The 14,616-nt window shown below is 37.7% G+C and overlaps 1 protein-coding gene across 7 annotated transcripts in view; it reads right to left on the reverse strand.

Moving 5' to 3' along the window:
- Positions 1-14,616, reverse strand: part of NNT (nicotinamide nucleotide transhydrogenase) — a 95,041-nt gene that overhangs the window by 35,783 nt on the left and 44,642 nt on the right. For all 7 annotated transcript variants that reach the window (XM_004017007.5, XM_042233801.1, XM_012096964.5 and 4 more), the window contains 8 exons: positions 12,812-12,945; positions 12,350-12,541; positions 11,170-11,323; positions 8,050-8,211; positions 6,819-6,929; positions 5,661-5,806; positions 4,257-4,452; positions 841-1,074 (listed from right to left, as the gene is read on the reverse strand). In XM_004017007.5, coding sequence (XP_004017056.2) covers positions 841-1,074; positions 4,257-4,452; positions 5,661-5,806; positions 6,819-6,929; positions 8,050-8,211; positions 11,170-11,323; positions 12,350-12,541; positions 12,812-12,945 — 1,329 coding nt within the window. The remainder of the gene's footprint in view (positions 1-840; positions 1,075-4,256; positions 4,453-5,660; positions 5,807-6,818; positions 6,930-8,049; positions 8,212-11,169; positions 11,324-12,349; positions 12,542-12,811; positions 12,946-14,616) is intronic.

Consider the following 14,616-nt stretch of genomic DNA (forward strand, 5'->3'; position numbering starts at 1 on the left):
ATGAAAAGTGATTTTTCTTCCCCATATGACCGATACAGATGTTAAGTGTGGTCTTATTTATTTAAAACTTCAAAACTGAGTCTTAGACCATTCGTTTTTCTGATTCTATCAACTGAGCTCAAGGGAGAAGGGTGCCTGTTTGCTTCTTTTAAAGACAGAACATATCATAGGCATTAAGCTCTTCTGTGATTTTTAAGTTTCACGATGTTCCCCACTTAATTCTAATGACTGATTACTGAGAAGCAAGACCAGGTTTTTAAGTCACAAACTTGTTTTTCCAGAGACTCGTGTTTTCATGAAAACACTGAAAGCAGCTATGAGAGGTTTTTTTTTTTTTCCTCCACTTCTGTTTTCATGATTGGCTTTAATGGTTGCCAAAGCTGCCACACTACACCTCAAAAAAGGTGTATTTATTTTCAAAGTAAGTACTGTATACTAATCACACAAATTTATTCAATAAGTCTCTCTCTATTCTGGGAAATGTATAAAGTTCATTTCTGTGAATGCTATACAGGCATCTCTAACCAAAAATTATGAAGATGTCATTTTGTTCATATGTATCATCAAATGTCAACTAGTCCCTGTAGGCAAATTTCTGTGCACTAGTTTCCTCCATGAGCTGTCTGCAGAAGCCTTGGCTTCAAAGCTTTGTGAGATTTGTAAAGACCAATAAGAGAAGCCATCTTTTTTGAGAAAAAAACTTTCATAGTGTTTCCCAGAGTCATACAAATACTCTTTGCCTAATAGATTCTACTACTAAGCCATTTTCTGAAATTGAAATGGACCCCTGAACACCCTAAACAATAGATATTCACCTCCATGTTACATTGAATCACTTACCCTGCAATTTTCCATAGGCAACCAAAGACCCACTGAAGGTGACCCCACCGATATAAGTACCGAGGTAGGCCACAATCTTGGTAAGATTGGCTGCCGCATCCGTAGCGAAATGTGGATACTCTATGATGTACTCAGCTATGCACGTAAGCACAGCTGCCAATCCCACTAAACTGTGGAAAGCAGCAACCAACTGAGGTAAATCAGAAATCTGGATGCGTTTCGCAATTGTCAATCCTGTCAGGAAATGAAAGTCAAAGAAAAATTAAAGCATAACAGACCTTTGAGAAGTAATCCAATAAAGTCCACAATTAAATATTACTTGGCTACATGAAAGAAGGAAATCTTGTCCCTGGAACAACATGAATGGACCTTTAGGGCATTATGCTAAGTGAAATAAGCCAGACAGAGAAAGACAAATACCATATGATCTCACTTATATGCGGAATCCAAACAAACAAAGAAACTCATAGATACAGAGAACAAATTGGTGACTGCCAGAGGCAGGAGGTAAGGGGTGGGCAGAATGGGTGAATGGGATCAAAAGGTACAAACTTCCCATTATAAAATGAGTAAGTCTTGGGGATGGAATGTACAGCATGGTGACTATAGTTAATAATAAAGCTACATTGCAGATTTGATAGGTGCTAAAAGAGTAGATCTTAAAAGTCCTCATAAAAGAAAAAAAAAATTATGTACGGTGACAAATGTTAAGTAGACTTTTTGTAGCGATCATTTTGCAATATATATATGTATATATCAACTCATTATGTTGCATATCTGAAACCGGTATATTATAAGTCAATTATTCCTCAATTTAAAAAAAAGACAATACTAAGGTTATCCATCACTGTCATTAATAACTATTTATCCACTTCCTAGCAAAATACTCTCTTACAGGACTATCCAGGCAAGAACATTGGCTTAAATACCCTTTCATATGGCAGGTTCTTTCAACCACCTCATCAATCAATGCCAACTCCAAAGAACCCAAACACATAGCATCAACTTTTCCTTACAAACTCTGAACATTCCCCTGGACTAATGCATCTTCAGATTAGTTAAAGTTCCAACTAAACCCCTTAAATTCTCCCGACTGCATGAACAGCCCAGGCTCCCTTCCCTATCAGGCATCACTTGCCCCTCAGCACACAAGAAACAGCTGGAATGAAGGCAGCCTAGGTTTTCGGGTGGGCAGAAGGAAGCCAAGTCCACAGGTAATGAAATGCAAAAATCTGGATAGAAAACAACCAAACCAGGAGACTCTGAAGGAGTTACCTGGCTACAGGTAGACGATACACAGGACTGGGGCTCATAATATTTGCAAAGACCACACCTAAAGGTTTTCCTGCCATGAAACTACAGCACAAGCATTTTCCTCCACGTGTCTTTCCAGGGACTGTAAGAAAGTATGCACCGCTTTCCCAGATAAATAAAATACAAGACGTAAGCTAAAACTGTGCTGGTAAGTATTTAACCACCAGCCTCCCAGGATAAAAACAGGTGTGTGTTCCTGGATGGGAGGGGAGTTTGGAGGAAAACAGAAACATGTGTATGTATGGCCAAGTCCCTTCACTGTTCACCTAAAACTATCACAACATTGTTAATCGGCTATACCACAATACCAAAAAAAGTTAAAAAAATGAATAGATTAGAGAATGCTCCTTTTTCCTATTCTCAAAAAAGATTCATGTAAAAGTGGTGTTTCATTTTTCCCTTAACTATTTAGAAAAATTCACTAGTAAAACTGTATGAACTTAACGTTTCTGAAAGAATGCTTTTTTGTTTCAATTTCAATAGATGTAAATCTTTACTATAAATTTTTAAATCTCAGCCTATATCATTCTTGGGAATATATAGTTATAAAATTATGAATAACACTATTTTACTACCTTTAATATAGTTTATTATCTTTTTATTACCTGTTTAATAGCTGTAGGTCTAAGTCATTACTTTCTTATCCACTGAAATGATATATACAATTATATATGTATAATTACACATATATTTGTATTACTCTTCCAAATCTTAGAATATTGTTGATTTTATACTTAAATAAATCAACTTTAAGTTTTTTTAAAAAGTGTGTGTGTGTAAATACAGGAGTTTTTACTTATAAAAAAGTATGTAGTACACAAGTTTCAAAAAATAAAAATATATACAATATCCTTTATTGTAAGCTTCATCTAGCCAATTGACTTTCACAGAATGCTTTTGTTGATTTTTTGCTAAACTCTGGTACCTGCAGCCAACCTAGTATTTGCAACTGATAAATGAGTATAGTTCCCACATGAATGCTGGTTGAGATTGTTGTTTACTTTAACAAATAAAATGACAGTGAAACAACAAGGCATATATAAGAACTTCACTCATTGTCAACCATGTGAGTGGGAATTCTGCTGAATCTGAAAATAGTTTCCAAATACTAGAAGAATATTCAATTTTTTTGTGCAATTCACAATATAATGGCTACAGACAAAACACACATTTAAGTTTAAACTGCATTAACATTTTCTCCATCACTTTTTTAGGGCTGGACAATCAACAAAACAGTAAATGAATCCCAGATTTGTAACATTTGTTGACTTATATGGTGTAAATACAACTGCCATGGCTGATCTGAAGCTGCAATGTGATGGCATTAAATATGGATTCAGGAAGAGATACACAGAAGCCCATAATTACATAGTATTTCTACCACACAGACATAAGACACATGGATAATCTCAAAAGTGGAGATAATAAAAGCTAGTTAATTCATTGGAAAGTCATGAGTGCTCAGAATTATTACCTTTGTTTCTAATTCGTTTAGTTTTAAGTTTACATAATTTAATTTTTTATAATGGCTGTGTTAACAACCAGTTCAAAAGATTCCTGAAAATTTAACAATCAACCCCAACACACTACTGAATAAAATTAAAACAGTGGTTTTTCTGCTGGCACATGTTTTCGTGTTTTTAACAAGTCTGAAGCCGGATCGTCTGCTGTTATTTAAACCCAACAGAATAAAACACGAGCCTCCAGACAGTACATACATACAAGTATTCTAATCTCCTGTTCTATTATCAGCTAAAGGAACAGTCAGTAAAGGAAAACAAGAACTGAGTAAAGGCACTTCTTGGCCCACTTTTGTGACACAGTTCATATTACTCAGTGTTTTAAAATGTTTATTTCTGAATGACAATTACAATACCAACTATGATGACTTTTGCCAAAATATTTCCTGAAGCAACTTCCGTAATAGGCAACTTAATTCCTTTATCAATATGGGCTTCAAACAGATACATATATATTCAGAAACTGAAGTGCAAGTAAAAGTTCTTACTCTTAACCACGTATTCCTAAATCTCTGAGCCTAATTGCCTTCAGGTGTTCAAAGGGCATGGGTTTATATAAAGGCAGAACCCACAAGTGCTTACCAATGGTACCGCCCAAAGCCATTGCTCCAGACATCTGAGCTAACAATTCTGGACACGGTTTTAGGCCTCCAAGGGTGGCTGCCAGGCCTCCAGCCACCCCAATCATGCCCAGAGCATTGCCAAGACGTGCAGTCCCCTGGGTGGAAAGCCCGGCCAGGGCACCAACGCAGCAAAGGCCAGAGCCCAGGTACATAATCTTTTCAAAAGAAAAGGAAGAAACAGAGAAGTTATCGAAAGCTTTTAGTCCATCAGCTTAAAGAGAACTTCCTTTGAGGAAACATGATTCTCTAAAGACATTTCTAAGGACAATTTTAAAGTTAAAAGAGTCAATATGATCTCTTCTTTTAATATTTCAATATATATTCCTATCCATTGGGGATATTAACATACTAAATACTTTAAATTGTACTTGCAATTAAACCATTTACGTACACTGATTTCTTCTGGACTTGACAGCATACAAATGCATATAAAAGTACCTAAATTTAAATGGAGTTATGGGATCTAGACCTGACCCAATGTTATAAGGGAGCCAACCCCGTGAGGGTGTAAGTGCCAGAGACCATGCTATATACGTTGCATAAGTTATAACCCGTATCATGAGATTCACAGGAGGAGAGAATCATCATCCTCATTTTATAAAAGAAAATCAGTGCATAAAGAGGCTGCATAATTTTTCTAAGGGCAAATGATCATTAAATAGCAAATCTGGGATGCTGACATAAATCTCCCTGACTCACTACTCTAACTCTTCTCAAAGACTGTGTTCATTCAACAAATACGTGTTAGAAACAGCAGAAACTAAGGGAGACATGATTTTTCACCTGTCAGAGAGGCTGCACTCTACAATAGTCATTGAAAACAAAGGTATGACTGAGTTCAGAACAAAGCTGAATCTCTTATTATAAATTATATTTAGATATGGAACTTTCCAAAGTTCAACTTGATTATTTCTGTTTTCCTACTCAGCATTCATTTTAATTTTTTCTTTTTTAAATGCACTGGCATAACACCTGCCAGATCCATAGAGGAAATAAATAAATAGGAAAAGGACTGACGGTATTTTAATAAAAAATTTTCAAATTCTTAACTGATTATTTCATTGTATCCCCACAACAATCCAGCTAGGTACATAAAAAGGACACTTATAACCTTCTTGACTCTTTTTACATGTGGAAAAATGTAGGGACAAACAGGTAAAGCCGTATTTGCAGAGTTAGCGGGCAAAGCTGCCTCTAGAAACCAGGGTCCTGATTCTTAAGAGGATGAGAATGTTCTATTTGATCCAGATGCTTCAAGAGTTACTGTTGTATTTGATTAGTGGAATTAGAATTTTGGTAATGGTAATCTCACTGGGATGAAGACACAGTACCAAAAAAAAAAGCTTTCAAAAGAGATTCTCACCTGTTCAATGTTATAACCACTGTAGAGGGAGGCTAAATATCCTCCAACAAAGGTACCAGCAGGGAGCAGATACAGGTAATTATACTCCGGAGGGTCAGTGGGACGCTTGAACATGTCCAGCATTCTCTGAGTCACCAGAAAGCCACCTTATCAAAGTAAACATAAAACAAAAAGAGGTATCTTAAGCAACATAATTTTTAAAGTGCTAAAATTTTTCTATGTTAACCATACCTTTATCATCTAGGAATAACTACCATTTTAAGTTAATATTTTAAACCCTCAAAATTAGAAGTTATTGTATCATTCAAGCCAGTTACATTGAAGGGGGAACCCTGGAGACATTCAGAAGAAAATCTGCTATCAGAGCACAGAACCAGCTATTTCTGCATGACTAAAAATAAACAAGCTATTCAAACAGCTCAGGAAAGTAAAAGATCAAAAGGCCAGTATTTTTTTCTTATAGGTTATTCTATTTGTTAAACCCTAGAATAAGTGATTTTTATTTTAACCCAGAGAGATGTTGTGGGGAGGGAGGTGGGAGGGGGGTTCATGTTTGGGAAGGCATGTAAGAATTAAAGATTTTAAAATTTAAAAAATAAAAAACTAAAAAAAAAAAAGTGATTTTTAAAAATACCATATCAGCAGATACTAGGTCTGCTGGACACATTAAAGAATTTTTAGGTACATAATAGCATCAAATGGGTTTCATACACAAGTCATGTGCTAGGCTTTCAGTTTTCAGGAACATGGGACAGGATAAGGCAAAAAGCTAAAGTTTTACCTAAAATTATACTTAGTTAAAGATGCTATGGTGATAGATCTAAGTCAGCTTAATTCAAAACTATGCATGCAATAACCTTCCAGTTAACCTGAAGCAAGACATCATTTTATTTGTTTTGGGGCACTCAGGGGTAGGGGTGCTCTTTTATCAAATAGTTTCTAAAAATTACCAATGGGCAAAAATAACCAATTCCCGTTCACACAGAGCATTTATAATCTGAGTGAAACATCTTTTAAAAGGCATGATTAAATTCTTAAAATCAGAATGCTTATTTTATATATTTAATATGTATATTTTAACAAGTGTATATCATTTTATATTTGCTTCTCGTGTCTCCACCAAAAACAGCACTCTGGGTTCTTTCCCTGTCCTCGTACCTGCAATGTTGACTGAGGATATGAATGTAGCAAGAGCAGCAAGGCCCTGAGAAGTTGTGGAAGGATACAAGTGTCCTCCCATCAGCACCAACCCACCGACTGCAGTCAACCCTGGGAAGAAAGCACGGATGTGGTAAACAGAAACAATCACGCTGCCAAAGCAAATGTCACCGGTGAAAAACCTCACAAGCACATGCACCATAAAGGAGAAAGCTCTCACACACACTGTCAATGAAGTACTTTCACTGTCAAAGAGTTAACAAAACATTTTCTCTTTTTGCGTAAGAATTTTAACCTTGAACTTCGTAAGAATTTTAACCTTGAACTTTCTAACTCTGTTCCCCTGATAAAGATATAAAACAATAATGTTATTAGATGACATCGCTTGTGGCGAAAAGGGACCTCTGCTGGATACGAAGCATCCGAACTGGAAAATGCTACACATGAACTAAAAATATATGATGGAGAGAGCCACAGCTTTGAGCTTTCCTGAGCAGAGTACTTCTTGGGATTGGATTTGTTCCCGGTGGAGATTTCCTGGTGGCTCAGATGGTAAAGAATCCTCCTGCAGTGTGGGAGACCTGGGTTCGATCCCTAGGTTGGGAAGATCCTCTGGAGAAGGGAATGACAACCCACTCCAGTACTCTTGCCTGGAGAATTCCATGGACAGAGGAGCCTGACGGGCTACAGTCCATGGGGTTGCAAAGAGTCGGACACATCTGAGCAACTTTCACCTCACTGGTGGAGATCCTGAAAGCTGTGCCTGTGGCAAGAGATGCTCACCAGGGCCATGAGGTTTCCGAGCCAGCGGCTCCCATATCTGTCCAATGTGGGTCTCATTCCTCAGATCTGAGCCATCACTAGGGACAACAGAGAACAGTCTTGGGAAGAGCTGTGTGCACTACTGCATGAACCATCATGCTTCTGGGAAACATTGCTTCCAAATTTCTTTGGAGGAATCGTTTCTTCAAAGGAAATCATAACTGAAAGAAGAAATAGTGGCTCTGCCCTGCTTGAAATGGGGGCAGCCCAAAGGCTTGACACACCTCCCTGGCTTCTTACTTCCAACCCCACCCCTCCACCTCTGGGAGCCCAAGTCACCACAACCACCACCACGATGCCAAGCCCTACAATTTGGAAACACAGACTTTATCAACCTCATGGAAAGCACTCTGTGAGTTGAACAAGCCCTTGAAAACCTAAGATAAGGGAAAACAAGAGGGGAACAAACCTGAGATTGCATTAGTCACAGACATCAGCGGTGAGTGGAGAGCAGGAGTCACCCCCCAGACAGTATGATAGCCCACGATGCCAGCCAAGCCGAAAGTGGTCACCATCTGGGAAAAGGCTAAATTGGGAGCCGCGATGCCCAAACCTAGTATCCCAGTGAGACCTGGAGAAACAGGAAAGAATGTGAGCTCACATCCAATTATCTCAGGAGGATTAAAAGCACACACACACCCACACACAAACAAACATGTGGCATAGTCAAGGCTTTAAAATTTCACACCCTTGCAAATAATGAGTTGTTTTTTTAAAAGACATTTCATTATTGGGAAGGGAGGTGAAAGTGAGTTAAAGGTATTGTGAGCAAAACTTAACTTCCTGACCACCATCCCCTAAAATAAATTGTAAACATCTAGTAAAATTTATGAGTCACCTTAATAATAATTTGCACATTTTCCTCTGCACAACTTTTCCTCTTCTCTGCTCTAACTTTCATTGACGATGCCACATGTGTTTATACAAGTGTTTTTATTCCAGAATTATAGGCCTATAAAGGATCTACCAAAGCATTTCCTACTTGGGCAAGACACAACCTTTATAAGACAGACTTTAGGGAGGCCTATTTCATGTCACTCTCAGATTTAGCTGGGAAGAGGGATTTTAAAAGAGTAGGAAGGGTTTCATTCACTCCAGCACCTCCCCAAAACATATGGCTTCCACCCACCAGGGACAGAAGTTTTGCAATTGCTCCTGAATCTGGACTGGACTGCTGGCCAGGGCAGTCAGCTCCAGCCTCAATACCAAGTCAGCAAACAGGATTTTACAAAGAAAAAGGGAAAAAATACAAATTAAATTAAGAATGTGCAGAATACAAACACTCAGCTCTCAACATACATCTTTAATTATCACCTTTCCTAACAGCAAACATGTGGATGGCTGTTCTGCAACAGAAGAAAGGGTTACCTAGCGGTCAGTGAAAACCAAATCATAATGGATGACCAGGATGCTGGAATTTAACGTCCTTGAATAAGGTACTTTTTCCCCTTGATATGGATTATTTCTTTACAAGTGGCATAGCTGAAACATTAGCAACTGACAAGTTACTTTAAACTATTCAGTAAGACTGTAGTTTTAAAAGTTTTTATTTTGTTTACTGGACACCCCACATGGCATAGTTCCCCATGATCTTAGCTCCCCAATCAGGGACTGAACCAGTGTTCCCTTCAGTAGAAGTGTGGAGTCTTAACCACTGGACCACTAGGGAAGTTTATGCAGTTTTATTTCCCTACCCACATATAAGACTTCCAGGGCTCCCGTGAATGACCTGTTAACCATCTGGAGGGAGAGTTAGACAAAATATTGTTTTGAGCTTCAGTTAAGCATCAGAGAATCTGTGCAGGGTTATATTTAAGGATATGTTTTCTTAAGCCAGGCTGCCTGGTTCAAATTCTGGCTCTACTGCTTGCTAGCTGTGTGATCCCAAGCAACTTACTTAACCTCTCTGTGCTCCAGTAGTCTCTGTAACATTATTAATCCTTTCTGTCTTCATTTGGAAAAAGAAAATAATAATATGCCCAACTCATTGAGTTCTTATAAGGAATAAATGAGCTAAGGCATGTGACGTGTTTAGCATGATGCCTAGCACTCACTAAATGCCCACAAAGTTAAGAAGCAGTAAGTTATCATCACCTGCAATTAGCTGTATTGGCCATCTAAGACAGAAACTCCTCAGCTGAAGGTTTCTTATTAACTATTTAATAAACTAAAGTCTTTTCATTTGACATTCATTAATGTCAAATATGCTACATTTAGTCTCTATGATGAAGGAAAAAGAAAAGAAAAACAGGAAAAAAAAAGGAAAAAAAGCAAATCACATTTTTTCAAGAAAGCTAGTTAACATATGGTAGAAGTGTTCCGGAAAAACACTTGGCTTTATTATAAAGGAGGAACTTTCAGGGTACAGAAAAATAAACAGAAGGCCATCCTTTTATTCACTGGGATATGCCACTGTCACATCTATTAAAACACAATAAACTTTGACTCAATAAACATAAGAGAAACCTAGAAAAATAAATCATTGCTATATCTCACTACATTTCCTTATGAGTCCCAAAGAGAAATGGAAATTTACAACCTACTGACCATATTCTCCAGTAATATGGTTCCTTCTTTTTAATAAGTAAGTGCAAACAGGGACACTGCTCCATCTATTCACAATGTTCACAACTAAAGGCTTTTTCAGTCATTTTGCTGAGACTTGCTCTTTATTCAAGGAGAGTTACATATTTAGCTTAAAACATCTGGCCTCACATGGGAATTTGAAGAATGCTGAGGCTACAAGAATTCTGTGTGCTTGGTACCGGTCCTTAATTCTTTATAGTTTGCTTTTGTTTGTGTTTTAGCTCTCACAGATCTAAACATTTTTAATTCATTCTATGAGATAGAAACCGACTTAAAATCAAATCTCCATATTTCAAATTCTAACAATTCATAGCCAGAATGAATATTTATCACTATTTTATGATGATTCTTTAGTGTCTTCATGAAGATTAACTGGAAAATGAAGAATCTATGTTAAACTGTAAAGAAAGAGATTAAAAACTTAAAAACTGAATTTTTTTTACTAGATGAATAACTTACTGTTTATTCTTAAAAGCAAATATTTGGCCTCCCATCTTACCCAGAGATACAGATAATCACAAGTGATGTTTTATAAACCACAAAAAATAAATCAATAACCACATTTAGATGAACTTTATAACACAATCTGACATACATCATTACTCATTATATTTGGTGTACATATATAAAAACATTAACAATTATATTTTAAATGTTTTTTATAGAAGAAAAGCATTAACCGCCTATATATTATTTCTTACTTGTTCATTCCAGCATTTACCCCAATGCCTACATCTCTGAGAGTGGACAATGCAGTCTCCAAGTCCACAGAGGTGGGACAGGTGACATGTTACATGTGAAAACTGCTTCTAACAAGGTCAAGTCCTGAGAATCCAATGAATGACAACTGCATTTCATTTACTAACTTTGACAGTTAATATATTACTCACATAATATAGTCATAATTCAAAGAAGCCTAAATCTTCATAGAAGGAACCCTTACCTGCTGTATAGACAGAAGCCGATGTCATCGTCTTCCTGAAGGGCGTGATAGTAGCTGCTTTTTCAGCCTCCAGCTCTGCCACTGTCTTCTGTTTTACTGGGGCACCTTGAGGAATATTTTTCGGTGTGGGAGCAGGGAAAATCACTTGGCCATCCTAACAGAAATTAGAAGAACAGCACTTTTTAAACCATCCAGCATTCAGTCAATTCAGTGTTGCAGAAAAACTCTTTGAAAAATAATTTTAAATAAATATAGAAGTTCATATAATTTATAACATCACTTTATATAAATATATAACATGTACATGCATGTTAAGTCACTTTCATCAGTCGTGTCCAACTCTCTGTGACCCTATGGACTATAGCCCATCAGGATCCCCTGTCCGTGGGATTCTCCAGGCAAAGTGAGTTGCCATGCCCTCCTCGAGGATCTTCCTGACCCAGGGACTGAACCCACTTCTCTTGTCTCCTGTATTGGCAGGTAGGTTCTTTACCATTAGCACCATATACATGTACATAAATATATAATGGCTGTGTCACGAAAACACACATAGATGTACAATTGGTATGTGCATAGAACACATAAGGAAGAAAATAGAACTTAAAAGAAGATAGGTGGGGGAATGTTTAATTTTTACTTTATTCAGTTCTGGGGGTTTTGTTTTCTGTTTTTCAAAAGCAATACACATTTTAGGCGCTGCCGCTGCTGCTTCTGCTAAGTCGTTTAAGTCGTGTCTGACTCTCTGCCACCCCACAGACGGCAGCCCATCAGGCTCCCCCGTCCCTGGGATTCTCCAGGCAAGAACACTGGAGTGGGTTGCCATTTCCTTCTCCAATGCATGAAAGTGAAAAGTGAAAGTGAAGTCGCTCAGTCGTGTCCAACTCAGCGACTCCATGGACTGCAGCCTACCAGGCTCCTCCGCCCATGGGATTTTCCAGGCAAGAGTACTGGAGTGGGTTGCCATCGCCACCTTCTATTTTTTTAGGTGAGTCACATGTATATCTGCAATATTTTTATTTAAGTTGTTCTGGATTTTTAAATAATTTTTATTGGCATAAACCCAACACATTGATACTTTATTAGAATATATCTCAATTCCAAGATAGGATTCTTCCATAAACAAAAATCCTAGAACAAATGCAAAATGAAAACACAGGAAGGACTAGATCTCTTTACTCACCTTCATCACTACAGTTCCTCTAATGACGTGACCCATTGTACCAAAGTCAAAGTCATCTTTCACTTCAAAGTAAAAATTATCTTTGTCCGGGCTGATAGCCTTCAGAAGCTTGGTGATGTTGTTGGAATACAGGGTGCTGGCCTGAGTGGCCATTCGGCTGGGAAGGTCTGTGTAGCCTATGTGAGTAATTCCCTAAATGAATAAAAATACAGTCAGAAAGGTCTATTACTAAATGCTCACATTCTTTCCAGGATAATTCTCAGCCAAGGCTAAGTTTTGAAATTATACATCTTTATATACACACGAATACATATTTCAGAAAGAGCTTTAAATGTGATTATTTTTAATTTTAGAAAATTACCGGCCTCAGTTTCTCTAAATATTTAAAGCAACAAACACCCTCTCACAAATCACTAAAGATGAAGGATCAGAATCATAGCAAGAGGAAGCTCTGAGCTATACCTTATGAACATAAAGTTCTCCTGGCTTGGTGGTTTCAAAGTTTCCGCCAGCCTCAGCAGCTAAATCCACAACAACTGAACCTTCCTTCATGGACTCAATCATTTCTTTATTAAACAAAATGGGAGCTTTTTTACCTAGTAAAACCAAAGAAAACAGAAAACAGTATAAAGCACATGGTGAGTTTTTAAAACTCTATATTCTAATTATTATGATAGTCTCTGAGGACTCACAAATTGAACCCTTTCAAGAAACCCCTTAAAGCCTGTAACAAAGGTAAGGCTGGTCACCTAAGGAAGAAATGGGATGAGCATGAACCGCAAAGCCAGTGGGCAGGAAGGAGCCACTGAACTAGCAAACAACTCTTGCCATCTGCTAACCACAGAAACCTCAACTAGCACTGCTCTTTCCAGCTGGTTTACATCCAGCTCCACTTGTGAAAAAAAAAAAAATCAACATTTTACCTGTTTTTTGTAAATGCATAATAAATAAGCTAGTAAGAAAACTGTGTGCATGAGAATTGGACAATTCATAAACACCACAAATGTCAAGGGAATATTCAGTAGTAATCTATGAATTCCAACACAGTATTTCCAGTCATCTGAACCAATGTCACCAGATTTTCCCACATACTATATTGTGCTGTGCATGCCAAGTCACCTCAGTCGTGTCCAACTCTTTGTGACGCCATGGACTGTAGCCTGCCAGGCTCCTCTGTCCAAGGGGTTTCTCCAGGCAAGTATATTGGAGTGGGTTGCCCTCCTCCAGGTGATCTTCCCAACCCAAGGATCGAACCCCACGTCTCTTATGTCTCCTGCGCTGGCAGACAGGTTCTTTACTACTAGCACCACTTGGGAACCTTATTTTAATACAGGATAACTTTGAGGAGAAACAGAGGAGTACCATGATATGGAAATGATAGAATACCAGAACGCGAAAAAACTCTTAGAAATCACCCATACATTTTTATTCCCACTCAACAAGTATTTATTCTGTACCTCTGTTGAGTCGAGTTCCATGACTGGTGCTGGGAATTTACTGGTAGATAAACAGAAAAGATCCCTGTTCTTGTGGAGCATACTCTGCACAAGATATTTCACATTTTAAATCATACACTAATTCTTACATAGAGAATAAAGCTCCGAACACAAGGATTTTTCAAGCTAACATACATCAATCAGTATGTTCAACAGGGGCTCACGTGGTGGGTATAATATCTTGTTCAAGTTTCACAAAACAATGTAAATATCTAAGCCAAAAGAAAAAGGGAACTTGTGAGATTGACTATCGGAAAGCAGAGAGCTAAAAGGCTAATTATTTCTTCTTCTGAAAGTTTTCAACTCTGAGTGAATTTTAATAAAAACACTGTTAATTTTATAAATGGAAATCAACTAAAAGTAAAATTTTCATTATAATAATCTATTTTTCAGAGTATTTGACTGGAATACATATGATTTGAAAAAGAAAAATAACCTTTCTTTGTAGCACATGTGAAAAAAAAATAGTTATAAAGATACAAGTGGGTGAACCTCCTTTCTCAATGCAAACTTAACACTTCCAAGATCAAGCCCAACTCCTAAGTCTCCTATGACTGAAGGCCTTTCTCCTCCAGCTGAAGCACTCTGCCTAGCATGCCTTCTCATTACTGCTCCAGTGGACTGTCTGCTCCAACCATACTGGTTTGTTAGGGAAGATCTGAGGCTCTCTTTTGAGTCCCCATGGAAAGGAGCAAGAATGAGGAGGTCTTTGCTTCCCTGATACCTCAGTTGGTAAAGAATCCACCTGCAATGCAGGAGACCCCTGTTTGG

This window comes from Ovis aries, chromosome 16, assembly GCF_016772045.2.
Source record: "Ovis aries strain OAR_USU_Benz2616 breed Rambouillet chromosome 16, ARS-UI_Ramb_v3.0, whole genome shotgun sequence".
Classification (NCBI taxonomy): Eukaryota; Metazoa; Chordata; class Mammalia; order Artiodactyla; family Bovidae; genus Ovis; species Ovis aries.